Below are 22,711 nucleotides of genomic sequence, written 5' to 3' on the forward strand. Positions count from 1 at the left end.
TATTCAAACTTTTAAAAATTTATTTTGAATCTAGATACAGTGATTCCGCTGACGTTTCGAAAATGAACAGAATGATAATTATCCATTAAAAAAATGTTTGTGATTTAAGCATTTAAAATTGTTAGTACAGAAATAAGATTATTTTGATAAACAGATTCCGTTGGCATTTCGATAATGAATAGAATAATAATTGTTTATTAGAAGATTGCTCCTGATAAACAAATTCCGTTGGCATTTAAATGATAATAATTTGTTAACTGCCTCAAATTTAAGGACAGTTGATGTCTATTTTTTCTTCTGTGACAAAGATAGAATCTATAGCGTGGACTTTAATAAAATCTAAGGACAATATAAATTATGGTTTTGTTAATTTTTTATAAGAAATATCCCTTGCGATCATCTTGCACTTTGACAATCCAATCTGTTATAGGTTTTAGGGAGAACTATCGGAATATATGAAAAAATAAGATATGTTGATAATTAAAAAGTGAAATAGTAAATTAGTAATAAATGTTGAATTGCCATAGTCTAGTTTTGAGTTATTTTTAAAATGTACATTAGCTTAATCATTTGGGTCAACTAATTTACATATATTAATTCTAAAATTTTATTGTTTGGTTCTCCTAATTTCATTGAATTTCATTTTTCAATCAAGTTTAATTATATAAAAAGATTGCTAATGAAAATTGGTTTAATTGATAAATCAAAGCGTATGACTAGAAGATTTTTGATGAATTCTTTCAGGACATTTGTAACAATAATTATTGGTCTTTGAGACTTTTAACATGTTTTGAATTTAAAATATGACAATTTTTTTCTATATTTTAATATAAAAAATTATAGACAAATATTTGCTATAATTTACATAATTTTCATTCAAAAATGTAGCTTGGATTGTTATTTTTCCCCCAAACATTTATGTGAAATTACTCTCACAGCAATACATGAAAGGATATCTTAATTAAAAAAACAGTATTTTTTAGATACTCTTCAGTATTATCTTTGGAAAAGATTTAAAGCCTTAATCTTGAATCCATTCCGAGCAGAATTACATCTCATGAAGGATACTTGTAGTTTATCAACAAATAAAAATAAAAAACAATATATATTTTTGTTAACATATGAATTTCATTCAGAGTTGGTATTGCATTTAGTCTCGTTCAAAAAGTCTACCACTAAATTCATTCAACCATCATAGATTTTTGTTTTTGATATAACCATGGTAGGCAGGGATTTCAAAGCCCCAATAATACAAAAGAAAATTCCATATATATAGTTGAGTGTTTAGGAATGCAAAAATATTTTGTACTAAAATGAAAAATTAGGCATGCAAATACAGTTTTTTTTTTTTGTTTTTTTTTTTATTATTCGTCTTTTCAAATCAAAATTCTTTTGCTCATTGATTTTACCTGGCTTATGGACGATGCTATAGTGCCAGGCTTTGTCAAATGGGTGGGCTGAGCCCGATTAGGTTTGCATGCGATACTTTAATTAAACTTGTTCTTATGATATAATTTATTTTTAATTTATTTTTTAAATTATTCAAATACTATAAATTTTTAGGAAATATTATTTTGATTAAAACAAATTTAAAAAAATTAAACAAATAGGCATTGGACACATTTTTTTAAAATATTTATTTACTTATAAATTGTAAAATAATTTAAAAAACTCTAAAATTAAAATCAGTTAAAAATACCTGCACTATACAAAGAATTTGATGACACCGAAACTACGTATAATTTATTACTTGAAGGGCAACAGCAGGCTAACAAGCCGAATGGAACATATTATATTTATAGATAATTTTTTTGGTATAAGAAAAAAATAAATGAGTTAGCTCTTAAGTTAATCTGACAATTAAAAATTACTCATATCGCTAAAACGCCTAAAAATATCCCCATTTACGGGAATAAACTTTTTAATGAGATTTTCTCTATATAACAAAGTCATATAAAAAAAGGAAAAACATTTGTCATTTTAAATTAAAGGTTGTTATTTGGTATACAATAAATGAGAAATAATAGTCTCATATTGCATAAGAGAGTTATCTTATGTCATACATTCATAGAATTTTGTGCTAATTTTTTCTTTTATTTTTATTTTTACATTGTAGACTCCACATATTTGTGTCACTCACATGAGAGTATTATTTCATGTAACATGAGATTAGTAAACCCCATAATAAATTTTGGTATATATTTGGTTATTGTTTACATTATCTCTCTTCTATAAAATGAAAAAGAGAAAAAAAAAATCTATGTTGCACAGACACAAATATGGGAGACTAGGGATGTAAGTGGGCTAGGCCAGCCTACAGAGGCCTACGACCTAGCCTATATTAGACCAGATTTAGCCTATTACAAATAGTAAAATAGAATAAGCCTAGACTTTTAAAAAAACCTATTTAGAGAACAAGTTATAGGCTTTTTTGTACATGTCGGGCCTATAAGCTTACAAGTCAGCCTATATCATATTATTTATTTTAAATTAAATAAATAAAATTATTATTTTAATAATTTTGAATAGTAAAGTAATATTATTTTTTAAGTATAAGTCAGGTCAGGTCGTCTACCAAAAAAATATAAGTCAGGTCACGCTTGTAATTTGGAGCTTACATAGGCTAACAGGCAATGCCAGACCCAATATTTTTTGCATAGGCCTAACCTATTTAAGCCAAAGTCTAGCCTAGCCTAGTCTATTTATACGCCTAAACACGACACGTCGATACGTTAATTCTAAAAAATATTAAATTTCGATACGTTAAGACACGTTTTGATATTAAATAATATTTTAATATATATAATATAATTTACATTTAATAGATATAACAGTTTATAATAAGTCATATAATCAATCAAATATTCAAATTTCATAACATAAACATGAAGAAAAAATAATTTTTCATGTCTCTTTAATTTTTCAGATCAAATTTTAAAACATAAAATATTTGATTTATAAATTAATTTTTCATAATTTTTTTTGGTAACTGATCCTAATTACCTCTTTCATATTTAGTTAAAAAGATAAAATACATAAAATAAAATTTAGATAAAAAAAAGTGCCGGAAAACATTGACGGCATGTTGAAAGTATGTCACAGCGTTGATCGCGTATTGAAAAATATTGATCACATATCAGACTCGTTTCGAAACTTGTTGATGTCCGACACACATTTTTTTTCTTCAAAGAACGTGTATGTGCATCAGAGAAAAATATATATAAAACAAGAATTATGTACCCAAACAATATTTTTTTTTTAAATAACACAAAGTTCTGTTATTTAAAATGACAAATATTTTTTTAAAAAAATAAATAAGAAAATGTTAAATAAAATTTTACAATTTTTAATAAGAACCCGTGTATTTAATATCTTATTAGTATCATATAATTTATACCATTACCCTAATACCATTTTGATAATTCTGACTGCGTATTTATTTATGTTGAATTTATTAATTTATAGAAGTAACACGAGGTTTATAGTTTATACTAATTTGGATTCCATTAAAATGAGACTCACAAGTGGATATAACTCACTTAATATTTGATCGACATATTGATAAGAATGAAACATAATATGAAATATTGTTTGTAATGTTGCATACTACAATTTGATTAAGGGCAATGATTTTCTCCATTCACATGTGGTAACAACTCTTTCCTAAAGATACATGGAATTGTGTCTCAAATTTGTTTTTATTTATTATTATTTTTTCATAAAACAATGGTCCCACCATTTTGTTTCAATAGGAGATAAGCTTTTTATTCCTGTAAAATAAGAAAAGTTTTCCCCTTTGATTTATGCCCATGTGATTAACCAGGTGTTAAAAGTGTTTGCTGAAGCTTCAAGTCAAAAAGTGAGCACTGATAAAACTAGAGTGTATTTCTCTAAAAATGTGAGCCTCAAGGAGAGCTAGGGAGATTAGTAGTTCCCTTAGTAGAGGGATTACTTCTGACCTTGGTAAGTATCTTGGGATTCCCCTTTTTCATAAAAGAGTAACAAAAAACTCTTTCAGGTACGTGTTGGAAAGGGTGCAGGGAATGCTATCCTCTTGGAACCAGAAGTCCTTGTCTTTAGCTGGGAGGGCCACCCTTGCCAAATCAGTTCTTGAGGCCTTGCCTGCCTACTCTATGCAATCAGTTGTTATCCTTGTTGGTGTGTGCAGTGAGGTGGAGAAGGAAACTAGGGGATTTATTTGGGGTTCATCCCCTGTTCAAAGGAAAACACATTTGGTGAGTTGGAAGAAGCTGTGTCGTCCTAAGAAAAATGGAGGATTGAGGTTAAGGGATCAAAAGCTGGTTAACAGAGCCTTTTCCATGAAACTTGGCTTTGGACTCTTATCTAATAAAGATGACCTATGGGTTAAGGTCATTCACAGCAAATATAAGATGGATAATCCTTATAATACTCAGTTGAGAAATAGCAGAAATGGTTCCAACACTTGGAGAGGTATTCAGAAAGTTTGGGATTCTATTTTAGAGGGATCTAGATTCATTCTTGGTAATGGGACTAATACAACCTTCTGGTTTGACAGTTGGCTGCCTAATGGTGGAAGACTCATGGACTATTCTTTAACTAACATACCTGTTGAGGCAAAGAATTGGAAGGTGGCTGATTGTGTAGTTGAGGGGAACTAGGACTTGAGTAAGTTCAATCATCTCCTTTCTGATGAAGCCTTACAGGTTCTGGAAAATATGTGCCCTCCTGCCAATTCGGATGATCAGGATATGGTAATTTGGAATCAATCAAACACAGGAGAATTCTCTGTCAGCTCAGCTTATAACTACCTTTCATCCCAATGTGGAAATCTTATACCCAAGGATTGGAATCTGGTGTGGAAATGGGAAGACCCCCAAAGGGTAAAAAATTTTCTCTGGCTTTTGGTGGGGAATAAACTTCTCAACAATGCTGAAAGGATGCGTAGACACATGGCAGTAAATGGTTCTTGTCCTAGATGTCATCTGCCATTGGAAGATAATGACCATATTTTTAGAAGATGCTCCTGGGCCCGTGAGGTGTGGAACCTGTGGGTTGACAGCAAGGATTTGGAGTCCTTTCTATTCATTGACTGGGAAGGATGGCTGGAAAATAATCTTAACAGAAGCAGTAAAAACTCGAATTGGAGGTTGAAATTTGGGGTGATTTGTTGGCTAATGTGGAAGGATAGAAATAGCCTAGTTTTTGATGAAAAAACCTCTAATTCGCAGGATATTTTTGCTCAGGCTTCTCTCTTTGTGGCTAATATTAAGGTGGCTAATGATGTTCTTGCAGGTTCGAGATTAGCTTATGAAAGATACGAAGAGATCTTGATTAATTGGAGCCCCCCACCAGCTGGTTGGATCAAAATTAACACGGATGCTGCTTATGCAGGAAATGGTTCAAGAGCTGCTTGTGGAGGGGTGATTAGAGACGAGGGTGGGGTGCTGGATCAAAGGTTTCTACAGAAAGTTGAGTAATGTAACAACATTAATGACTGAAATCTGAGGCTTCATCATAGGCTTAGATTGGGCTTGGGAGAATGGGAGAAGACATATTTTGTTAGAAAGAGACTCCATGTTAGCTATCCAGCTTGTTAAGGAGGGTTGTGTTAGCTCACACCCTTGCTATCCTCTTGTGAACAGAGTCAAATTGTTAATGGCTAGACAATGGAATGTGAAATTATGTCACATCTATAGGGAAGGAAATCAAGTAGCAGACTCGCTTGCTACTCATAATTGTTTATCTAGTTTGGAAACCATGTGGATTGATAGTGTTCCTGATGGCTGTAGGGAGTTAGTGTTGGAGGATTCAATGGGCACTGCGTGGCCCAGGAGTGTTAGTGTGTAGTGTTTCTGTTTTCTTTCCTCTTTATACAAAAAAAGAGAAAAAAAAGAAGAAATTAGTTTTATCTTCTTCTTTTTTTTTGTGTTGCATAAGAAAAATTATATCATATAACATGAAAAACAATATTCCTAACATAATGTAACCAAATCATTTATGGGAAAAAGAATTCTTATGTTGTAGGAGAGCTCTCTTCTCATGTTAGTGAGAGTTCGTTTTGCGTGTAATAATTTTTTTTGTTTTCTTTATTTTTTATGTGTGGGCCCCACCATGAATTTGATTGTGTAGGAGATTTCCTCCTCTCCAATAGCATGAGAAAAACATTGCCCATCATTTATATGTAGGAAAAGTATTTCTCCAGTAAATGGAGACAAAGTTATCTCCAGTTTGTTCAAAACGACGTCGTTTTGGGTTATGAGATTAAAAAATTACATTGGTAAAGACTAATATAATCCTGCAATATATTATAATTACAAAAATACCTTGATTTCTGTTCCAAAATGACGTCGTTTTGGGTTCACTGAAGATAACTTATCTCCATTGACCGGAGAAATTCTTTACCCTTTATATATAATGTATTTGAAAAATAAAATAGAATATAACAACGAGATAAGATATTATACTTATTTTTTTATACTTACTTTATTTATTTTTCTCCTAACAATTTCAATTTAAACTGCCTTCACCCATTTTCTCTTTACTCACGATGTGGGAGAGGAGTATGGCATATTAAAAATTAGGGAAATTATTTTCTCACGTTGGAGATTGCTTTTTTATATTGTGAGACATCGAAATTTGTGCTATTTTTTTTTAATTTTTTATTACCTATCACTTATTGTGTCTATAGCATGAGAGATATTATCTCATGTGAAATAAGAAAAGAGAAACCTAAAAATTAATATATTTTAATTTCAAATAGAATAAAATCAAAAAAAATTATTTCAGTTTTGAACTCTACAGCAGCTACCCCTCTTGTTGTTCACTGGAAGGGATGTCTCTGCGTGTGGCAGCATCAAATTTGCTTAAAAAGCTTCGCTTTTCTGCATCCCATGCCTTCCCAGCCTCTAGAGTAACCACAGATGCATTGCCCATCTCGTTTTCTGGTATAAAAAATCATCCCTACTCACCCTATATCACTGTTGTTGTAATTTGATGGCACCCCTTATATTCTCTATTCAATTCTGTTGTTTGGGTTTGTTTTGAACTTTATTTTATTTTTGGTTATTCAACTTTCGTGATGATTGAGGTCTTAACTTTTATTTTTGCATTCTAGATGGTGGGTCGTTTATATATGAGTGGTATCTTACTTGTAAGTGATGGTTTTGAAGTTTGTTGCACTCTTAGAGCTTGATGTTAATTGCTAGTTACCAGGGCTTATTACATACCCTAGCTCTTCTTACACATCAAAATGGGAACTTTGGTGCTTTCTTTGGTGTATTGTATCTATGCTAGTCTATACTATTCTAAGAGTTGTTCCCTTTTTTAATTATCCAATTTGAGTTTGGTGTATATTGGAATTGAAAACAGAACAGAAAATTGTTCCTTCAAATTAGTCACAAATGGCCTATCCCTCACACCCACTTCCTAATTTTAAGGAAAGGAACTTCCTTTTTGAAATAATTTTTTTTAGATATTCACAGGTTTCACTCCCACATTGTTGATTTTGTGGCATAGGTAGATCCATTGTTGGTTAATTGCACATGGATAATAACTTTTCTATCGTTATTGTCCTGTACAATGAAGATGACATCCACCTATTCTTACTTTCTTATTGTTTTTTATGTTATTCCAGGTAAACTCAAACTTTCCCATTGGTATCAAACTGGGGCATATGGTTGGAGGATAAATCTTAGGGATCCTTATCTATGGATTGTTATATCTGGACATGTAGGTATGCTTTTGTAACTAACAGATAACGCTGTTGTATTGTTATTTTCTGTGATAATTAGTCTAGATTATGTTCCTATCTTATGCTGTATTAAAAAGCAATTTTATATTTTTTATGGAGAGAGCTCTTCCAAATGAGATTCTTGTTCATTTTTAAATGGAGATTAAGGGGAGAATTGTTGCTGAGCTTGTAATTGTTAATTCCCTCTCTTGTTTTTCATTTTGCCTATCATATTTCATCGTTTTACTAGCTTCTAGTTCATATGCTTATAGAATAATGCCTCAGAAGTCTGAATCACCATCCTTTCCAATATTGTCAAAGAAAACTTATTCACCGAAAAGCTTAAATTTCTAGGTGCAGGCATGAAGATAGGTTTCATCTCCAACACGCTCCTCATGTGAAATCAGGCTTGAAGCATGGATAAATCGGAGCCCCACCCCTACCTTTCTTTTGACATTTAATTTAATTAAGATAGTGAGATTTGCAAGGATTGAAATCTTGACAACATGATAATAAGAGGCTTTGATAGTGTGTAAAAGAACCCATTCACCCAAAAAATTTAAGATGTTAGGTGTGAGCATGAGATTTTTTTTTTTTTTTTTCCGTAAGTGAGAATTGGTTTTTATCTATAACCTATGATGCACCGACACGGGACACAACACGACACGCCGACACGTTAATTCTAAAAAATGTCATATTTTGACACGTTGGGACACGTTTTGATATTAAATAAAATTTTAATATATATAATATAATTTATATTCAATACATATAACAGTCCATAATAAGTCATATAACTAATCAAATATTCAAATTTCATAACATAAATATAAACAAAAATAATTTTTCCTATTTTGTTAATTTTTCATGTCAAATTTCATAACAGAAAAAAATTGATTTATAAATTATTTTTTTTATATTTAGTTAATAAAATAAAATTAAGACTAAAAAATAAAAAACGTGTCGGAGCGTGTTGGTGTCCGACACGCAAATTTTTTAAAACATTGCGTGTCCGTGCTTCTGAGTCTATAACATATATATTATCATTGTCTGTTGCACCACTTTCAATGTTACTTACACCTGTGTTTGGCTTGATAAAAAGGGATGAAATAGAGGGGCATGGAATGGAATTACATCAGTTGCCATTGTTTGAATTGTTTAAAATAGAGTGAAATGGATCCAATACCTCTATTTTTCTTCCCCCTAATTTGGGGAGTTTGGGATGGAGTCAACATATTGTTTACTAATTTCCTTACCGTTGCTACGACTTCCCAAACAATGGAATGGAAACTTTACTCCATTCCATCATAAAATATCCAAACAATAAAAAGAGACTAACTCGATGCACAAGGCTCTCGACTTTCGAGGGTAGGGGTGATGGTTAATTGTATGTAACCTTATCTTTGCATTTTTTTTTACACAGAGGTCGTTTTCCAAGCTCGAACCCTTGATCATCCGGGCACAAGGAACAACCTTACTGCTGCTCTAAGGCTCACCCTCTAAAATATCCAAACAATAGTATGGAAAATTGATTCCATTCCACCCATCACTAGATATCCAAGCATCAGGATTGGTGATTCAATGGGATAGTAAAGCTACTTGCTGCTTATGATTTACCATGGAAACTAGTTAACACATGGATTGACCAAACAAAGTGATTCAATTATTTTCTCTAGAGCCAATCACCACTACTTTCATTCTACTCTCTCTTAATGCAAAAATTACGCATGGAGTATTTTTCTTTCTAGTTTCTCTGAGTTTCCTAATCTGACATCCAGAAGTATTGAATAGCCCTTTTGAGTTTTATTTTTTATTTTGTGTTTCATGCCCTCTGGTTTTTTTCCTCCATTTGCTTTTGGGTTTTTGGAGGGCGAGCTTAGGAGCAGAGGTAAGGTTGCTCCTTGTGACCGAAAGGTCACGGGTTCAAGTATGGGAAACCATCTCTTTGTAAAAATATAAGAGTAAGACTGCGTACAATCGACCCTCGCCCGTACCCTGACAAGTCGGGAAACCTTGTGTACCGGGGTTTGCCCTTTACTTTTGGGTTTTTGGTTTAGCTTGGTTCTCTCTTGAGATTCTTTTTCTCAATTAGAATAAGCTTGGTTCACTTAAAATGGGGGTTTAAAGGTTCAGGGATTAGTTTTTTTGGAAGCTCCTTAATACAGGTTTCTTCTTTTATTATTATTATTATTCTTTAAAGATACACCCTTGGATAACTTTTAATAAAATGTAATTTCTGTTGATCCATCGGTTGGATCATAAGATAATATTTAGTTGATAACTAATACATATTTAAGATGCATTGAATGCTGACAAGCGCAAAATCAAACATTTTTTTGAGAAGAAAAAATAAAAATACAAATAGTTTGTTTCTTTTATATTTTGGAAATCATGTTGTAATATGAAATTTTATGGGCATGATCTGCATGATATGAGATTTAGTACAATGTTTATTTATTGAAAACTTTATCCCATGAAATACTATTTAATGATGTAGCACTCATTTTCAATGGAAGCTGATTAAACAATATTCTAATATAGTTTAAATTGACTAATATGATTTTTGTGCAGCAATGACTCTGGGGATTAGTGCCAACACAGTGTTTGCAGAAGATGCAAAAGCTGAAGCATCTTCTGGTAATGACCCTGGGGATGACTTAATTGGATTAAACAAAATTGAGGATGGCTCTGTGGTATCAAATATACATACAGCCAAATGGAGAGTTTTTACAGATAAAGCGAGAGATTTTTTCCTAGAGGCATGCAGTTTCTTCCTGTTGCATTGTTTTTAAATTCTATTCAGTTTTATTACATACCCCGCCTAGTGGGAAAAGGCTGTGTGGTTGTTGTTATTGACTATATATTATTTGTCCATTTGCTACCAGGGAAAACTAGATAAAGCCGAAACGCTCTTCCTTTCTGCTATACAAGAAGCTAAAGAAGGTTTTGGCCAGCGAGATCCACATGTTGCGTCTGCATGCAACAATCTGGTAATTTACCTGCATTTGATTATTGTTTCTTTCTTAATTTTTATGAGAACTGTGCAATAAATCCTGGAAAATTTTCCTCTGGAGACCTCTTTTTTTATGAAAAAAAAATTTCCCGCTATATTTTTTATAAAGAAGTTTAATAGGACAGAAAGAAGGAAAAATACAACTAGGGGAGGACAAGGTTATCTAATACTTGAAAAACTAAAAGAAAAGAGAGCAAAAGAGTCTTATGAATGCAACAAAGCTTTCCAAGCTCCCTGCATATCAGACTAGAGACTCTCCATTAAATCAATCATAAGGGCACCTCATAGAATCCATAAACAAAATTTTCTAGTTCTTGGAGACACTTATTGAGTTGATGCGTTTCTTGCCCTTTTATTAATATATTTTTAATCTTCTAGTTCTTTGATGCCTTTGGAAGATTTCTTATCCTCTATTTGTTACGAAATTCTATCATGCACTTCCATACATTTGGCATTTACTTTTTTTTCTTTTTTTTCCTCCTGAGATTTGCTGAATTACTTCTGAAGTATGTGAATTTCTGGTAAGAAATATTGTTACATCCATCATAATTCTTATAGGCAGAATGATTTTCATGCCAAGACATTTTATGATATATACATTTGATGCACAGCTTGCAATGGTCAAATCTCAGATAGTTTGGTGACAGTGGTGGCAGAAGTGTAATGCCCATTTTCAGCTTCTTGCAAAATTAGTTATCTTGTGTTTTTTTTTTTTTTTTTTTAGGTAGTACAATTAGTTGATTATGCATGACATGATCCTTTACATCCATTTAGTTGTGCCTCACAATGAACTGCTGAACCTGCCTGAAGAGAGACCATATGGAATCTGTACCTATTGTTTAGGTTCGTTGAGAAAGTAAATGAGTCCTGTCAATATACAACTCAGATTTCTATTGTTGTCATTTTAGGCAGAGTTGTACAGGGTCAAAAAGGCATTTGACAAAGCAGAACCATTGTATTTGGAAGCTATCAACATATTAGAGGAATCTTTTGGTCCTGACGATATACGGTATGGTGCAATTTGTTCAACCATCATAAATAATGCTTCATCTTCTTTCAATTGTATAAGTAGAGCATCATTAGTAGGAACCAAAAATGCCCATAAAAGAAATTAATAGAAATGATGATAAAGGGCTTGCATGGATCAGGTTTAATGCCCTTGAAATAAAGGAACATAAATGATGATCTAGAGCTTGCATGAACCAAGATTTTGGGAAATTTAAACTCTGAGAAGGAGGAATTGATAGAAATGTGCTGGAAAGTTTCATTGTATGAAGTAAGTGAAAACACTCCATCAAGTTTCCTGGAACAGGTCTTCAAATCTTTTTCTTTTGATTGATAGGGAAAAAAGTCTTACACTGGCAATGGATCAAATAAAATTTCTCTTGAACGAAATTGGTTTTTCTTCTTTTTCTATAAAATAGTTATACTTTGACAATAGATCAACTTGAATGGAAAAATACTGAATATTGTACATGGATTCATTCTAATATATTTACCTAGCTAAATAATTACTTGCCTAATCTATGATAACATAATATTTTATAATAATTTACAGAGAATATTATGTGGTTAAGGATGCGGGACTATGAAAACAGATCAAATTAAAATCTATAACTTATATGTATGTGTGACTGTGCGATGTTATATATAGTGCCTTTAGTATGATGAATTCCACTGGGTCTGATGGCTTCAATTTGAAACTGTGATCATGCAGGGTTGGGGTTGCTGCTCACAACCTTGGGCAGTTCTACCTTGGACAGCGGAAGTTGGAAAAAGCTCGTGCTAGCTATGAGGTAATTTTTTGAATTATAAATCTTGGTGACATATATGCTAATTTTTTTATCCATCTATTGTATTGTATAGGGGATAATTTTATTCAACAATTCTAATTAACTAACCCCTGTCAACTTTACCCCATTTTCATATAACTCCCCCTGTACTTCCAGTTATAGCAATTAAGCCCACAGGTTATGCCATTTTCTGGTACACTTTATAATTCTTCGAGGAAAACCCCATTGCTATGACCAACCAGAGTAATGTTTTTCTAAACCAAATTAACAAGATCTAAGCCTCCCTGTTTGTTAGGCCTACAGCAAACTGTACAACTGACCACATGGTCTTTTCTTTTCTCTCCTACTCATGGCTAAAGAAAATCCCTCATAATCTTAATCCTTTGGCTGAAATAATGAAAACAAAAGTTGGATAATTTTACTTGATAAGTACTGTAAGAAAAGGGCCTGAATAAGGGTGAAATAACCACCTAAAGAAATGAAAGCTCTCTTCCAATTATCATGACATTTGGAAATCTTTTTAAGTTTGAGCCGCAAAGTGGTCGTGATGAATATGTGCATTACCAAAAGTTCCTGCTTCAAATTTTCCTCAGTTGTGGATATCTTTTGATCATTTACTCATGCATTGTTATGCTAGTGGAACCAAATTTCATCATATTGAGATCTTAAAAGTTTATATGTGTTGTTGGACATTTATGGTTATTCACCCTCCCCTTTTTCACATATTATATTTTTGTGGCATTGACTTTCATATTGTTGTTAGTATATTCCTTTGTATTCTCTCAGTTCTACTGACCACCTTTTCTCCTTTTACTTTGTGTTTTTTAAAAGCGCGCATTGAAGGTATGGAACTATTATACTCATGCAGTGACAGTTATTTTCCTTTGATCTTGAAACAGTTATGTTCTCCTTGTATATTGTAATCACTTTGCAGTTCATTATTATATCTTAATACAAACTATATGCTTGATGATTGAGGCTGTATGTTGCCTTGATTTTGGTATGTGACTATTTATTCAGATAAAAAGGCGTGTTCTGGGATATAGCCATTCAGAATGTTCAGATACAACGTATCATCTAGGAGTGGTAATTATAGTCCTTTCACTGCATTCTTTTTTATTCTCGTTTGTTTTGTTTGCTAAAGCAGTCTAATGCTGTCTTTATAGACTGGAAATCTAGATTTTAAGAGGGTGATCTTGGGGTCTGAAACTAAAAAACTTGTTGTGAAGATAACTATGATATTGATGGCTGCATTTGTATCAGTCAATTCTGTAAAATTCACTACAATCAATTATATGGATTTGACATTTCTATGCAGAATTTATCACACCCTGCATTACATTATGACTTGATAAAACAAAAATCACAAACTTGTACTTCAAAAATTTCACGACATAAATTAATGTAACCAAGGAAAAGCTAAAAGTGAAAATACCACATTTTGATCTTCATCAGGTGATTGAAAAATTAAAATGAGTTTTTGATAGATGGAGCATGTTGCATGAGAGTCACTCCTTTTTTCACATAATTTCAACATGCTACAACAACCATTTCCCAGAAATGTGAATGAAAATGTGAATGTGAGACAAAGTTGCTATTTGTTTTAGAATCTGGGGAAGAAGTGAGATACACCTTTGTCATAGATATTCTTAGTTCCTCTGTCATAAAGCTGTCAGGTGAGGACCGCCATCAATGGGCCAAAGCTACACCAACAGTAGCAAGTGGGTTCGATACCATGTCTCAATCCAAAACCTTAAGGAATTGGGTTCATGGGTCTATCCACTTATATACACTTCACTTAGCCCATTACCAACCAATGTGGGACTCATCACACTTGAATATCTCAACAATAAGTAAAGAACCAATTCAACCCAAAAGCTTAAGTTGTTGGGTGAGGGCTTTTTAATGGCTTATATTATTCTCTAACACGCCCCCTCACACGAGAGCCCACTGGGCTTGAAGGGTGGACAATGCACAGACCCTATGCTAAGAAAATTCCACAAAAGAAAGTGGGGGCTAGTGAAGATCGAACCCGGGGCATGAGGCTCTGATACCAAATAAAGAATTAATTCAACCCAAAAGCTTAAGCTGTTGGGTGAGGACTTTTTAATGGTTTATATTATTCTCTAACACTAAAAGGGGAAATTTGTTCATTTTAAGCATGACATACATATAATTCATCAATTTTTTGTAGGTTAAATTCTTGCTATAGATTGTTCGGTTCTTTTTTCTTTATTTTGACATAACAGAGTATTTCTATCCTCTGATTTCTCCTCCATGTTCTGTTAATGAACATCTTTTATGAAAACAAAAAAGTGTGAATTAAAGTCATGCCTGATGAAACAGTGAAATAACAAAGTTTCCTTTACTTATATTTGTTCTGTCTGTGCTGTGAAGTGATGCTCCATAATAACTTGATGGTGATTAGACAATCTTTGAGATTTAAGGGGATTACCTATGTAGTTTCTCTGGGATAGAAGAATTTTTTTTGCTTCTTTTAGGGCTTATGCTCATGGCTTTTTCTAGGGGATTTGGTCAGAATGTAATTGCTTTGTTGATCTTTTTCTCTTTGATGCTTCTTGGAATTTTGGCTGAATTTGATCTTATGTTGCAATATTTGTGTTCAGGTGCTGTATCTTCAAGGAAAAGAAAGGGATGCTGAGGCCCTTATTGGGGACTCTATAAAGATGCTAGAGGTGCATCTATTTCTAATTTAGCTTCCCCCACCATTGGGATTCGGTAATTTTGAATTTTCTTGTTTTTAAGCCAATTTGTTTACCTATGTAGGAAGGTGGTGAAGGGGAGTCATCTTTATGCATTAGAAGACTTCGATACCTCTCACAGGTTGCCTTTTAACCGTTTTTTCCTGAAACTTCTTTGATGAGTAGTGATATTTGTAATAAAAAGAAGATTTTTTTTTTTGGTGATAAGGATAAAAGTTTACTTTAGTATCTATCTTGAATTTCTACCAACTGCCAAGGAGGTAAAATCCATAGTGCACAAGATGTGAACAGAAACTTAAGCCAACTAGATGGACAAAAGGCTCCTAAAACCTTAAGTCATATAATCCAAGTAAATTTGAGGTAAACTAGTTGAACATATAAGTGCTCGCCTGCTCAGGTACTAAACTAGTTAGATAAATAAAAAACATTCTTAGTTCTCCAGCTAACAACTTAAGCTTTGGGAAGATTTGGTTCTTGGCATTGTATTAGAGGCTCTTTTACCAATTGGAAAGCCAGTTTGATCCCCCCCCCCCCTCTCTCTTCTTCACCCCTTCAAACTGGGTCTGTTCCAACTTTTCTGATTATTATTTTTCAGTCCTAACTTTCTTCATGATATTAAGTTATTACTATATTTTTTTAGATATATTTCAAATCACAACGTCTTGCTGAAGCTGAGATGGTCCAGAGAAAGATCCTGCATACTATGGAATTGTCAAAGGTTCTTTTTGTGAACATCTTTCTCCTTCTTTGCTTTGGAATTGACTTTCTCTGTTAATGGTGATGCATGCATATTTTATAACCATGTATAAATTGTGGGTAAGTGGATTTTAATTTTAAAAAAAGTGGGTAAGTGGAAGAAACTTGTGTTTACTGAAAGTATCCTCACTTGTCAAATAAAATTTCTTTAAGCTGGTCTATTTATTTACTTCATTCAAGTGAATCGGTGGTTGCTTCTTCTTTGCCACTTTTTCTGTCACTGTTAATGGGGTGCCCTTATCTTGGTTTAGGGAGTAGAGAATCTAGAGATGGCCTAGGCAAGTTGATTTCTTTTCCTGTTTCTTATTCTTGCTGCTTTGATGCATTGAGCAGGACTGTAGATAGGGTGGTTGGGCAAGGTTTTTTTCTGTTCTTACGTTCACATGTGATAGCGTGCTATTTTTTTTCTTGCTGAATAACAACTATAATCTTAAAGTTATTCTTACATGCATTGACATTTTTTTTTTCTTTTAGCATTTTAAATTTGTTGTATCAAATTACAATAATGTGATAATAGAAAAATGGACTCTCAACTTTTAAAAATTTGAGGAGTTGGATTTCTTAGAAAACAATCATGATTTGATAATTTGTTGAACTACTATAACTACTCGACAATCATGCAAAGCATTATGACTGCCGCTAGTGACAGATGGGTACTATAGGTGTCCGTTGGCCAGCAATTTGTAATCTTCTTTTCCATTTGCTACTTCCTATCTTTTCATTTTGGATTGGTTGTGATAATCTTGTTCAATGAAATAAGAAAACGTTGCAAGAACAGTTATCTCACAAAATTTGTTGTCGTCATAGTCATGATGCAATTTGTGTGATACAGGGATGGAATTCCTTGGACACAGTTATTGCTGCTGAATCTTTGGCTCTGACCCTGCTAGCATCTTGTAATACAAAAGATTCAAAAGAACTTCTTGAAAGGTTATTACAATACTTTTAATTTAGTTAAACATGGGAAATTAACTTTGACTTTATGCAAATGAAATCCTCATTTTTTTCCTTGCAGATGTCTTAATGCCCGAAAAGCCGTACTTCCTGGTGACCATATTCAGGTTTGTTGTTCCTTGACAGGGTTTTTGGTAGTTCCTATTCTATTTAGATTTCAAATCCCACTAAAATTGATTGCAAAAGTGATGCTTACTTGCACAAAGATACTGTTCTTATTGCGTTTATGCTTGTGATGAACATGCTGGCTATACTTTATTTTCCAGAGTAATGATAAAAATCACTATCTTTTCTTCTCTACCTGTGGTCAGATTGGTGCAAACCTACTGCATCTAGCAAGAGTGGCAATGCTTGATTGCAGCCAACATAAAAAGTGGGATCGCTCTAGAGCTGAGGCTGAGCTTGATACGGCAAAGGATCATTTGCTTAATTCCATAAGGTTTCTATTGGCTTGACATGCCTGACTCTTTCACAACTACTTTTGAATATAAAAAATTAATCAAATTATCATATATTTATTTCTTTTTCCAATGTGATTTATTCTTTGTTTTTACAATGCATTTTTCATAGTTATTTGTGTCCCATGCTTTATGGACAGGTGGAATTTGATGTCACACATACAAATGCCTGATTTTTTCATGTACATCGTTTAGATTTGGTTGTTTCACTTTAGGAAAGGATAAAACATTTTCGCTTAACCAATTACCGAGTTCTAAATAAGAAAGGTTTATTTCTTTTATTACTTTTTAAATTTTATATATATATTAGGCAATGCCAAGGAGCATTGACCATGCAGATAAATAAAAAGACCTCAATTGAAAACGAGAATACAGAAAGTGCAAACTTTAGGACATTTATTAACTACAGAGGGAGCCATTAGACTTAATGAGGACTAAAAGGAATCCGGTGTGCAGTTTCCTTGGACCTGCTTCAGTTAATTTTTGGCTGAAACTTAAATGTGCTGTAACCTGATGGTCCTTATTAAACTATATCTGCTGAAGATAAACATTTGTACTTTGATTTCTTCCCAATATTATAGGATTATGCGAGTCATTTCTTGGTTGTAATTGAACTGTTATCTTCTTATTTTTAATTATATACATTAATGTAATTTGAAGACTATCATATTTTGAAGGCTAATGTTTGGTTTAAGGTTTAGGCTTTTATTTGTTTGACTTGCTCGAACAATTAGTATAGGTGTTTGTCAGTAGAAACAAAGAAATAAAAAGAAAGAAATAGATCTTACGCCTGTAATTAGTTAAGTTGTAGCACATGGCAAGAGAATAACTTTGTTTTGACCCTTTTTTCTTGAAAATGCTCTTCTAGAACATGAAAATTCCCTTTGATTCCCCCCTCCTCCAAGTTCAAATACACAAATTGGAATTTGGGTGTAATTTACCCTTCTTTTGTGTGCATTCTTACATATTTGTGACAGGCTCTTTCTTGTTCTATCTCAGGATTGCACGTCAATATTTAGATAAGGTATTGAAACAAAAACAAAAGTTGAGGAAATACAGTGTGCCTGGAGATTCTAGAAAGGAAGGCCAAACAGCACTAGTCATTTTGGTCAGTTTTTGTTTTAATTCTCTGTCTCTATGCATTATTACTCTTCTCTTATGCATGCATATAAAAATAGAATTGTGATTTGTACTCTTCTGTGAATCAAATTTATTTGTTTAGTAAAATAGAAATGTAATTTTTACAGTTGCAATCACTCAGTACTTTGTCATCGGTGGAGTTAGCTAAGCAAGAATTGCAGGAGACTCAGGTTAGATTATAAGCCTTAATGATTTCCAAAAAATAAGCCTTAATGGTAGTGCAACCAGTTTTAAGACCCAAAGGAATGAGAAAAATTGCAAATTTGATATTTCTACTTGGTCTTAATATGGATGTTCTTTTGCAAAGCAGGAAGGGAATATTAACCTTGAGGCTCAGGAGGCACTTCTTCAATGCATTTCTACTTACAAGGAGGTAAACATGAACTACTGACATGCTAATTTTTCTTGTGAATTATTCCTCGTAGGTAAATTAATGAAGTATATGGAATACTGAGTAATAGAACATCATTTTAAGTCAAAAGCATTTGAAATACAGGAATTTTTTTTTGCTTTGTAGGAAAGCATTCATATATACTTGCATCAAGATTTTTTTTTTTAAAGCCAGAACAGAAGTTACAGTGAATGGCATAATTTTTTTATGATCTCATATAACAATGACTACTTAAATGTTTTTTAAAGAACCCGTGTTACAGAAAATAAGGTTTTAGCATATGCGTCAGTTCGATTTCTGCGCTCAGAAACAATAGGCAGTGGGGTTATTGGATCCTTAGAGATATCAAAGTAGGAAATGAAGTTTGATCATTAAAATCTTGAAATTCCAGTAATTCTACATACTAAGAAAATTTTGGTGAAGACTTATATGATGAAAGTGCACACATGGATGGTGGAGATAAAGAATTATTATATTATTTGTCTCCTGAATTTTGTGTCTGCATACGAATTTGTTGCTTCACGACTTACATGTAGCATGTAAAATCAGTAACAGTATCTGACTATTCACATTGTTTTGATCATGCAAATATTTCTGGCACGTATTTCATATCTTCACTGGCATTTCAGACTATTCCCTATCCACTAATTTTACAAAGCTTGAATTATACTTACATTACTGATTATGCTTGGATTGTAGAGATCATCTAGATAATTTTGCATTGGCAAATTGTTACATTCAGAATTTGAAAGTAAGAATGTCAGCATCTTCCATGCATATCTTTCACACAGGATTTTGAAAATATATCACAGCTCTACTCTTCCTTTGCAGTTTGTATATGAGAAGAAGTCAATTGCTGATACACCTGAAATAAAGAATGAGTACCTTTCATGTTTAAAGCGTGCTCAAAACTTGCTTGGTAATAAACTTGATGAGGAGCCAAGCAATCAAAAGGATTTCCAAAAGCTGAATCAAACATCTTCTTGAAGGGTTTTGTTTTGTTTTGTTTTGTTTTTTTTTGGGGTGGGGGTGGGACTTACTTGAAGGGAAAAATTTGTAATAAAAAAGAAATAAATAAACCAAGCTTGATAAGGAGCTCAATTTTCTCAGATGTTAGCGTTAGAAAGAAATGTACATGCACATCTGATAAACAAACATCCTTTCTTATCATTGTTAAGCCATGATTTGTGTGGTTATTAATTACATTACCTTGATATTTGATTGTTCTGTACTCTGTTATGTTTCGATGCTACTTGAACTGTTACTAAGTTATTAGAATTGGTCTAATAATGAGAGATTTGGGTAATTTATACGAGGTCATAAGTTTGAACATCAATATTACCATTGAATCAAAGAAGAAATAATGTTTTTGCATACTAGTAGAAATTGCAATGCTAAAACATCTTGTGATTGAGACATCATAATTTTTAATTGTAAAACTTTTCTCTTATATATTTTTGTTCCTTTCGTTTCCATGCATTTCCAAAGAGGAAGTTTGGGAAGGGGAAAAGACAAGTGGGAAGAAGGCGTTTACAAAAATTATGAAAATGCCTTTGTTGTCCACAAAGTTGCTTGGTTTGATTATGCAATTCTACAAGAGAAGATGAAAATAAAATGGGAAAGTATACTCTTATGTTGTAGGAGAGAAAAATTCTCTCCTACACATACATCGATTTTCGTGTTCTTTTTTTATTCCTTTTTTCTTTTTCTATAATAGGTGAGTCCCACACATGATTATCTCTATTGCATGAGAGAGTTCTCTCCTATTGCATGAGATTAATAAAGCCCAAATAAAATATAAGATTCAGACAACGAGAATGGTTTACTTTACAAGCTCTCTACAATTACTAAAAAAGATCAACATGAGGCCATTAATGAAGAGCTCGCTCATTGTGAACTTTTAATAAACCATCACTCTAAGAAAGATGTTAGGATAAGATTATAATACCAACACTGAAGTTGTGCATTTGAAAACAACTCAGTTTGGAGTGGTTTGTGACTCTGAAAGCCACTCTAAAGTGTTTGAATAAAAATGACTGGTTTAATAAGAATAAGAATACACACACTTATTATATACACGTTATCTCACTTCTATAGAGTTTTTATCATCTTATTTTAACTGATCTCCTCTCATTTTTTTATTTTTATTTTTTCCCATTTACACTCTTCTTTTGCCACATACCCCATATGTGAAGTTATGCGTTTGAAAAAATGTGCTACTTTCATTTTTTAGAAGAATAATCCTCTGCTAGTGTAGACAAGTCAGAAAAATACATTGCCTAGAACAAACTAGTTCTTATAGGAGCCGAACTACCGCATACACTGTGGACCCAATATCCACTTCTCAATTAAATGATATAATTGAAGCGAAATCATTCTCTCTTATTATCTTATGTTATAGATACATCATTGATAAACGTATCTTTTATTTATTTATTTTTTATTTTTTAACACATGGTGGGATTCACCATATGTTGAATTTATGACATGAGAGGAGTATTCCCTACAACATGAGATTAGACGTTCCCATAATTGAATCCTCTTAAAGCCGTCTCATTTATGCCATTCTTGACACGTGAAGTTCTCAACCACAACATTAGAAAAGAAACCTACTTTTCCATAGGACCACACTGCATTGCGTGGTGGAACTTAATTTTCCAACGCATTCACAGTTATCAAAAAAGAAGTGAAGTTATGTCACGCAAACTTTTCTCTCTGAACTCTCTCCTTGAGAGAAGGAAGCCTCAAGACAGAACAGATGAATTAGCCATTGTGAAAGCAGCTGCATGGGCATGGTACCAACATGGTTCAGGCTCTAAAAGAAAGGCTATGAGTGAGTTTCATGTTACAAGAACTCAACGTGCTTTTAGGCCTTCTCGTTACAAGTTAGAAGCAATGAGAATGACCAAGGAAGCAAATGAAGGACCCTCAATTCACACCAACAAATCTCTTCTTGACACATACGAAATACAAAGCATTTCAAGGCAATTGGAGAGGCTTATAGAGTCTGGCCACAACAAACTTGGTAATGGAAACAACTCTACAAATAATGCTGGTTTGAACAATGGTAATAGAAGGATGATAAATAAGAAGAAAAGCTTCAGTAAAGGGTTTTGGCCAAGGCATGTTGTTGTATGTGGCAGAGTGGAAGATGTGGTTCTGCCAAGGGCCAATAGTGCTTTGTGATCCTGATCTGTTTTCCAATACTTGGTTTTGGTTTGGTGGTGATTGGCATGTCTCAACTGCATGTACTCAATGTTGCCATAGAATAATTTTGTTGTTGAACACAAGAAATTTAGATTAAGTTTAGTTATGTACATGAGTTTTGTTGAATGATAGCTTGTCAAATGCCCTTTTGGATCTATTATGGACCAGATCCATGTCTCAACAATCTATCCAACATAAGATTGAGAGACTTATCTTAATAGCCAAACTACTAGAGGATTAAGGGATAAGATCCATATCTCAACAGTGATATTAATTAGCTAACAACCTGGAGGTATTCAAAGCCCAGATCCAAACTAATTCAGGTACATACTTTTGAATCTAATTTACTTTTAGTATCATTGTGCACATACACCACATCTTGGCTATCACTATATTATACAAGTGCATAGTGATTTATATTCTCATACGATATCTCTCTCATAGATATCTGTGAGTATATTGATCCTACATACAATTAACACCTCTGAGTGTACATTCACGGTTCACCCGAATCGAACATTGGTTTCGTCTATAAAAAATGTTAAATTTTGATTCCCGCCCAATA

The 22,711-nt window shown here is 33.0% G+C and overlaps 2 protein-coding genes across 3 annotated transcripts; both read left to right on the plus strand.

Annotated features, from left to right (window-relative positions):
• Positions 1 to 6,790: 6,790 nt before the first annotated feature.
• LOC133297647 (uncharacterized) lies at positions 6,791 to 19,957 on the plus strand. Of its 2 annotated transcripts, none has more exons than XM_061496816.1 (17): positions 6,791 to 6,926; positions 7,616 to 7,710; positions 10,283 to 10,470; positions 10,597 to 10,701; positions 11,633 to 11,733; positions 12,442 to 12,520; positions 13,538 to 13,603; positions 15,145 to 15,213; positions 15,305 to 15,361; positions 15,881 to 15,958; positions 16,829 to 16,926; positions 17,012 to 17,057; positions 17,262 to 17,389; positions 18,408 to 18,516; positions 18,656 to 18,718; positions 18,859 to 18,921; positions 19,771 to 19,957. In XM_061496816.1, exons 2-17 carry the CDS (start codon positions 7,689 to 7,691, stop codon positions 19,924 to 19,926), a joined length of 1,428 nt encoding a protein of 475 aa, XP_061352800.1. In that variant the 5' UTR covers positions 6,791 to 6,926; positions 7,616 to 7,688; the 3' UTR covers positions 19,927 to 19,957. The 2 variants fall into 2 exon arrangements, with proteins under 2 accessions (XP_061352800.1, XP_061352799.1); XM_061496815.1 differs by having other exon boundaries at positions 6,792 to 6,926; positions 7,616 to 7,714.
• A 1,676-nt stretch (positions 19,958 to 21,633) lies between these two features.
• LOC133297640 (uncharacterized) lies at positions 21,634 to 22,125 on the plus strand. The gene has a single exon (XM_061496807.1). It carries the CDS (start codon positions 21,634 to 21,636, stop codon positions 22,123 to 22,125), a length of 492 nt encoding a protein of 163 aa, XP_061352791.1.
• The last annotated feature ends 586 nt before the right edge of the window (positions 22,126 to 22,711 follow it).

This window comes from Gastrolobium bilobum, unplaced genomic scaffold, assembly GCF_033153095.1.
Source record: "Gastrolobium bilobum isolate Gb01-03AN ecotype WA unplaced genomic scaffold, APGP_CSIRO_Gbil_v1 utg24877, whole genome shotgun sequence".
Taxonomy (NCBI): Eukaryota; Viridiplantae; Streptophyta; class Magnoliopsida; order Fabales; family Fabaceae; genus Gastrolobium; species Gastrolobium bilobum.